At 25.0% G+C, this 7,391-nt stretch overlaps 1 protein-coding gene across 1 annotated transcript; it reads left to right on the top strand.

The window, feature by feature from the left end:
* Nucleotides 1–496: 496 nt before the first annotated feature.
* Nucleotides 497–6,614, top strand: LOC145838643 (noelin-2-like). The gene is made up of 9 exons (XM_082946267.1): nt 497–719; nt 776–959; nt 1,829–1,954; nt 2,905–3,058; nt 3,447–3,677; nt 3,970–4,115; nt 5,513–5,632; nt 5,734–5,889; nt 6,256–6,614. Exons 1-9 carry the CDS (start codon nt 592–594, stop codon nt 6,391–6,393), a joined length of 1,383 nt encoding a protein of 460 aa, XP_082802393.1. The 5' UTR covers nt 497–591; the 3' UTR covers nt 6,394–6,614.
* The last annotated feature ends 777 nt before the right edge of the window (nt 6,615–7,391 follow it).

Here is a 7,391-nt window from a genome sequence, read left to right as displayed (position 1 = left end):
GCACAAGTGACCCTCCGTGCAAAATTGTCCACTCGTGCAAAAGTAACCCGTTCCCGTTTAAACAGTGTAAAAGTGTTCAAAAAGGCTTGAACTTAAGTTGGGTCATACTTTTTGTATTTAGTAAATCTAGTTATTCTAGAATCCTGACGATGAAATATATATTATTCTTAAATTTTGATAATCGATGAAATTACTGTTACTTTATCATATTTACTTTCTCATATAAATAAATCACAAATGCTTCAGTATATTACTTAAAAGCCTTAGGGCATTCAAGTTTTTGTATATAATTGAACAGGTTTATTATAGCAGATGTAGTAAAACCTGAAAGGCGTTTATACAGTGAAATTAGTTTACTCGATGTATATATGTTTATAAGTCGGAAAAAGCTTTTTTTAAATTACCAAACTAAAACGTTTAATTTTTTAACTACTGATAATTTTATTGATTATGTTTTTTTTTAATGTTTGAATAGTTATACTTTTTTATAAGGTAAGTAAACTTCAAGAAAATAAAAAAGAAGAAAGAAGTTTTTTCAAATAAACTTGTTTATAAAAGAAACATAACTAAGTATGTTAAAAAGTATACGATATGAAAAATGTTGAAAGATGGGCAAACGTAATACTTGTTATACTATTAGCTTTGTTGTGTTTCTACCTATTCGACAAGCTAAACAGTCTGGAAAAAAGAAAAGCAGATCTAAAATTGCGATCATTGAAGTAAGTTTAAACTGCTTTTTAAAGGCAAGTAAAAGTATTAATCAAAAAACCTTTAGTTTACTAAACAAAAGACAAAAGTTAAACATTGTTATCAAAAACTTAACTGAAGAGTGTGATGAGCTAAACAAAGATATAAGGCTTAAATACATGCAAATGAAAGTGCTCGTCGAAGAGACTAGAAAAAGTATTATTAGAATAAAAAACCTCCCTGAAAAGAAAGACGAAAACGTATATGAAAAGGTTAGAGTTGTTGATATTTTAGTACCTTAACAATAATAAGATATAGTTTTTAAGTACAAAAAGCTAAAAACAAAAGATAGTGGTTTATAAAATTTTTGATATCAAAATACAAGTAGTCACTGTTTAAGTCGTTTAATTATAGCTCAACATAGTTTTAGTTAAATATTTAAAGATTTTCAAAGCGTAATATTTTTATAATTAAGGTTTTTTAAGTACAAAATCAAGTAAAACAACCGCTTTTATGGATCACAAATGCCATAACAGATTTAATAATTGCAAAAATAAGCAAATAAAAAAGGTTCTATACCTTATCGCACTTTTTCAAATTATTTTGTTAGTCAAATACAGTATGCGGCAGACTTTTATAAATAAAGGGTCAGATTTACTGAAAAAGTTCTTAAAGGACCGTATGAAAATAAAAAATAAACTTTTTTGGGCCTTAATATGTTTTAAAAACATTACTATAAAAAAAAACTATATATAAATAAGAGCATATGTGCAATGAAATAAAAAGAAATGGGTAGGTCAGTTTATTTTATAGCAAAAACAACAACTTTAAAGAATATTTGAAATGATAAAACCTAATACTGTTTTAAATTAATTTTTTACAATTTCTTGTGAGAAGTTTTGCATCCTTAGTTTGAGGTAATCCTATTTTGTATAAACTATAATATATAAAAGTAGTTATATTAGATTATTCTTGAAAAAATATTTTTCAATTTTATGTTGGCAAAAGTAGTTCGAGTGTAAAAATACTTTTTAAGTGCTTGTATATGCTTGTAATAATATTAAGATATTTTTAAAAAGTTTTAGTAAAAATTATACAAACTAACTACGCTGGAGGATATTGACTTAATACATTTTTTCAGGTTTTGCAAGTTTCTGAACTTTTAGATGTAGAACTCAACAAAAGGCACATAGAAAAAGTTTACAGAATGAACGCTCCGACAAAATCAGGACACAAAACCTTGGTTGTACAGTTGTCTGATAAAAACGTAAGACAGAATTTTTCAAAATAGAGTAATATTATGTTTTAGTATACGTTTTAAATATAAAAACATGTTGCAGGAAGGGATACTTGAGCTTTTAAAAACCATTTCAAAGAGATGCACATTACAAATTCATAGTTTTTTTTTCATAATGACGCCGTTTCGACTTTTCCCTAGTCATTATCAAAAAAAAAAAACTGTGCAAAATAACTAAAAATGTGTATGAATTTTATGAATAGCCTTGTAATTTTACTGTAGTTTATATAATTTAATATATAACTGTTTATATAAGTATATATCTTATTACTTAATCTGTGTTATATATTTAGTTTTTTAACACTAATTTTAAATTATTTTGGACAGTTTTGTTTTTAATAATGATAGAGGAAAAGTCGAAAGGGCGTCAACAAAAAGTAAATTATGAATTTGTAATGTGTATCTTTTTAAAATGGTTTATAAAAAATATAACTCCAAAATTTAAAAAACTTGAATTTAAAGCGTTAAACAACTTTACATGAACAAAAGTATTTGAAAAACTTAAAGATGCTTATCGAGGTGTAAAAAACCGACAAAAACAAAACTTGTATAGGTAAAATCAAATAAATATAACTCATTCGACAACATTGTTTAAAAAAACATACAAAACTTAAGAACTCAGTTTATAAAGCATATTTTTGTTTCAATTTCTGAAACAAAATTATAATAAATTCTTTAATGAGCTTTTAATTTACAACAAATTAAAATAATGTTAACTATACTTTTTCACCAGTACAGATACTTATAAACAAGTACTTAGTAATTATTGATAATTTAATAGTAAATTTTAGTTGATAAATTTTTTGAAAAACACTTAATGTTTTTAAGATATTTGTTTAGTCGCAATTAAAATTTCTTAATGGTTAGAGTTTTTTTTCAATAGTCATGTTTTTGTGCATTTTGTTCTAATAAATTTTTAGATAGCTAAAAAACTAGTAGAAGAAGCCTCTAAATCAAACGGAAAATTTGAATTTAGTATACAAACAGATCTTTCAAGTTATATGCTACCATACCAAAATCTAATTAATGAAAGCACACTAGTTTTTACAAATGAAAAAATAACTGAAAAGAAAAGTGATTAGTGTTATTATTTACAGGTATCAAGTTATTGAGTAAAATTTAAAATGGTACCTCTTTAAAATCAAAAGACGTACTTTATAATGAGAAAGACTTTTTTTCTAGTACTTTTTAAATAAGTTATTCTTAAAAATGTCTGCATGTGTATTTCTATTTGCTTTCTTGGTTTCCAACATTAATTTTTCTATTTAAATGATTTAAAATTGTTTTTAATTTAGATTTAAAATGTTCATTAAAAATACAAACATTTTTGTATGTTTTTATGCAGTTACTATCAATTTTCATGTTTAACGATCAGAAAATCAAGTGTTTAAAACATATAAATATAAAGTAAAACCAATAATACTTGTCATGCAGTCTTACAGAATGCAAAATATATGTATAGAGTGCGGGATAATAATTGAAATTGGTCAGCCTCAAAGTGTTACAAGGTGGAACGATATCTACGGGGCCTGGATGCGCGACTTCACAACAAAAGGCAAAAGAGAAACTTGGGGCCCGTTCTGGGTTATGGGAAACTTTGAGAATAACTTGCAACTGAAAGAATATTCAAATATGAGAAATTTAATCAGAAAGAAATCAGAAAAAATCTACCAGCTTCCTTATGAGTGGGCAGGTTTGGTATTATAACAAATTTAAAATTAAGTTAAACAAATATGTTTTTATCTTAAAAACATGTAAAAATATAAATATAACATAAAGTTAAAAATAAACATATTTTAACGTGTTTTAATAAATTCTATAAATTCAAAGATAGTGTTAAAATAATTTATACTAAAAAAAATTCAAAAAAGTTGATAACGAAAAAAAATTCTAAAAATACAAGTTGTTTTTTAATAAATACCCTGTTTAAAAATAAGTTAAAAAATTGAAATAATTATTTCTAAGCATACATTCTATTGTTAAAGGTACTGGACACGTAGTTTTAAACAACTCGCTCTTTTACAATATAAAAAATTCAAACAAAATCATTAAGTATAATATGATAGAGAAGAAAACTTTAGTTGAAAAGTCAATAACAGCAGCTTTGTATGGTAATCAAGCTCCGTATCAGGTTTGTAATGAGTATTAGACAGCTTCTGCGTAACTTTGTATAAGGCCGTATAAGGTTCATCTTATAAATAAACTATATGGTATTAAATTTAATTGATTACTTTAAACGTTAGAATATATAAGTAAATTAAAAAGAATATTTATTGTTTTTAAAGTCAAAGTCATATTACTTGATGTCATGCAAATTTTTTCTCTCAGAAGTTAAAAAATATCTACGACTAATTTATGTTATGATATTTTTATTGTTGTAAATTTTTTTTTTCTTTTTGTAAATTTTAGCAACTACCACATAACAATTAACTTTTTTAACAATATATGTACTGTACAATTTATACAAAAAATTAAAAATATGTCTGTTAAATAGCATTTAAGCCAAAGTATAATCCAAGTTTAAATCCTCTACGTTTTTTTTTTACGTTCTCCGTATACTTTTGTACTTCTAACTTGTGCTCAACATGCAAAGTAGCACAGTAGGTAACTGTACAAAACAAATAAACTTAAAATTTTTGAAAAAGTTTTTTTTTAACTTTTTTTTTATAACTTTTTTTTTGCTTTTAATAGGTATGTTGTAATACTCTTCTATGTTATATACTTTTATAGTAACTATTACTTACAAATGATTTTTCTAATTTGAAAAAGTTAAACAGTTTAGTATTCATAATTCTATTTCAGTGTTTCAAAAAATTAGTTAGAAACAAAACTAACTCCTACAAACCAGTGGTGTTCACGGTGAACACCCGTGCATACTAGCGTGCTCGAAATGTTTAGTGTAAAAAAGCTTGTTTAGGGTACACAGAAAGACATGTTAAAGTTTTTTTTTTCAAGCGGTATAGTTAAAGGTTAATGCTAAATTTAACATTGTTTTTTATTTTTTAATTTTTTTTTGACCATTTTGGTAACAATTGACAACTTCGTTGTTTCTCTTATAACTTACACAAACTTAACTCAGGGGTCGGCAAACTGTGTCCTCGAGCATGTAAATCTTTCCAGATAAATTAGAAATTGTTAAAACTTATTAACTTATATATTCCAGGATTTTAAATGATAAGTAATAAAATTCTATAGGCTCGGAGGTTTAAAACATACACGAGATATTTTTGAGTTTGTGATAAAGATTAAATAAAGGTCACGTTATCCTACAACTTGCAGCGCACTAAGTTACAGCTTGAGGTACACAGAACCTTAATTTTGCAGCTTAGTGTGCACAGATTTTGAGCACCCCTTCTCTAAATTAAATGTGTTTACTTTTAAGCACAGTATCGTTATGAAATTATAAGTGAAAAGTCAAGAGACAAGTATTTATTAAAACCTAAGAAATAATTTTTCTTGTAAAAAGTTTTTTTGTTTTAGATTAAATATTCTAGTGAAAAGTATATTATTTTGTTGTATTTTTTTCAGTGGTTAGGCAACACAGATATAGACTTGTCGTATGATGAAGAAGGGTTGTGGGCAATATATGCCACACATGAGAACGCTCAAGATATTGTATTAAGCAAAATTGATGTTGATACGCTTGAAGTAAAAAAAAATTCTTTGTACTGATATAAGTAGTAAAATTTATGGTAAAATTATATTTTACAAGAATATTTGTATTTCTTTTATTAAATTTTTTACTCTAGATAAAACAAACGTGGATAACTAACTGGAGGAAGCAATGGTGTTCAAATGCATTTATGGCTTGCGGTATTTTGTACACGTTAAAAAAATATGACGTTAAAAATACTGCTTTAGGATTTACGTACGACACTCATACGAAGAGATACAAGCATAAAAAAGTTAGTTTAAGTAGACCTAAAACCTTCTACAACCATGAATAGATTTCCAAGTTATTGTGTTTTTCAATGTAAAAAATACAAACAGTTAATGTGTTGAATAAAAAAAAAACAATATTAAACTTTAAAATTCTAACAGACAGAAGTTTACCTAAGTTTTTTAACAATTATTTTTGTACAATTAATTGATTAATAACACATTAAGAACATTAATCTATAAAAGAGATATAAAGTCAAAACTTATAAAAGATTAATTACAACATTATAACGTTATTTTAATAAAGACTCAGTTAGCTTGTGTTATTTTATTAATCTGTTTAACTAAGTTCTACAATAATAATATTATTTAGTATTTTCCTACAAAAACAGATTCCATTTAATAACAAGTACGGTTGGAACACAATGCTTTCCTACAATCCGACCGAAAAACGTCTTTACGCATGGGATAATGGATATCTTGTTTACTATGACGTCATTATGAATACAACTAATAGATATATTTCGTAATTAGAAACTTCATTGTATTGAATTGTGTAGTATTATGTTAGTATTCATAAAAATAATTGATAGTCAAGATAGATTTTAGGAAGATTTTAGCTATTATAATGAAAAGGACTAAGGACAATTTTATTTGCTGTGTATTTTTTATTATAATTGTTAGAAAATTCTTTGAAAATTGTTCAGTATGTTAAAATAATTAAAAAATGACAAACATATCTTTTTTAAAACCTGTCGATTAAACTCAAATTCTAACAATTTATAAAATGCAGTATTTGTAGTAAAAGTTATATTCATCATAATGTATAAACTTGTTCGCAGTCCTTCTTTGTTACTTAATTTTATTAAATTTTTTAAGTATGAAAACCAATATATAAAAAATACTTTAAATAATAAAAAAAAATTCAAAACATCGTACAGATCATATAAAAGTATCTTTTTTAGTCTCAACGTTTAGACCTAAACAGTTATATATTCTTAACACACAAAAAAAACTTAGCTTATATTTATTGAATTTATTGTTTAAAATTTGTGTTAGTTTAAGTCTATGTTTGAATTTTTTAATTACAATAAATTAGACCTCGAAAAGCTTATGTTTTAATTCAATAGTTGATGCCCAATTATTACTTATTAAACCAATATAAACCTGCTAGGTTTTATAGTAAAACAATTAAAATGAAAAAAATGTTATAGAGACTGTAAAAAAAACATCAATGACAGTTTCAAGTAGATTCATTACAGTAACTATGCTTTTTTAGTTTTCATTCTTACCCTTTAGATACCATTAAAAAAATTCATAAACCATACTTTCGAATATGTGTTAATTTTTCCTAAAATATTAAAATTAATATATAACCATTTAAGCCTCTCAAAGTTTTATAGCTTTTTTGAATCTTATCAAAGTCTATTAGCATTTTGTTATGATAGAAACAACAGATAAACACAGAACTTTTAAATTATACTAAAGTCTTTAGACATAAAGGAAAATTTCAGAACTTCACCAAAGT

The sequence above is a fragment of the Thalia democratica genome, chromosome 6 (genome assembly GCF_965202585.1).
Source record: "Thalia democratica chromosome 6, ktThaDemo2.hap1.1, whole genome shotgun sequence".
Taxonomy (NCBI): Eukaryota; Metazoa; Chordata; class Thaliacea; order Salpida; family Salpidae; genus Thalia; species Thalia democratica.
The sequence above is the reverse complement of the archived record's forward strand: the minus strand, read 5'-3'. Positions and strand labels throughout refer to the sequence as shown.

What these genes read in the sequence shown, in the direction of transcription:
- LOC145838643 (XM_082946267.1), top strand. Translation starts at nt 592, where the DNA reads ATGAAAAATGTTGAAAGATGGGCAAACGTAATACTTGTTATACTATTA. An exon ending in ACGAAAACGTATATGAAAAG is followed by an intron (nt 960 to 1,828) that starts GTTAGAGTTGTT and finishes ACATTTTTTCAG; the next exon opens with GTTTTGCAAGTTTCTGAACT. An exon ending in AGAGATACAAGCATAAAAAA is followed by an intron (nt 5,890 to 6,255) that starts GTTAGTTTAAGT and finishes CTACAAAAACAG; the next exon opens with ATTCCATTTAATAACAAGTA.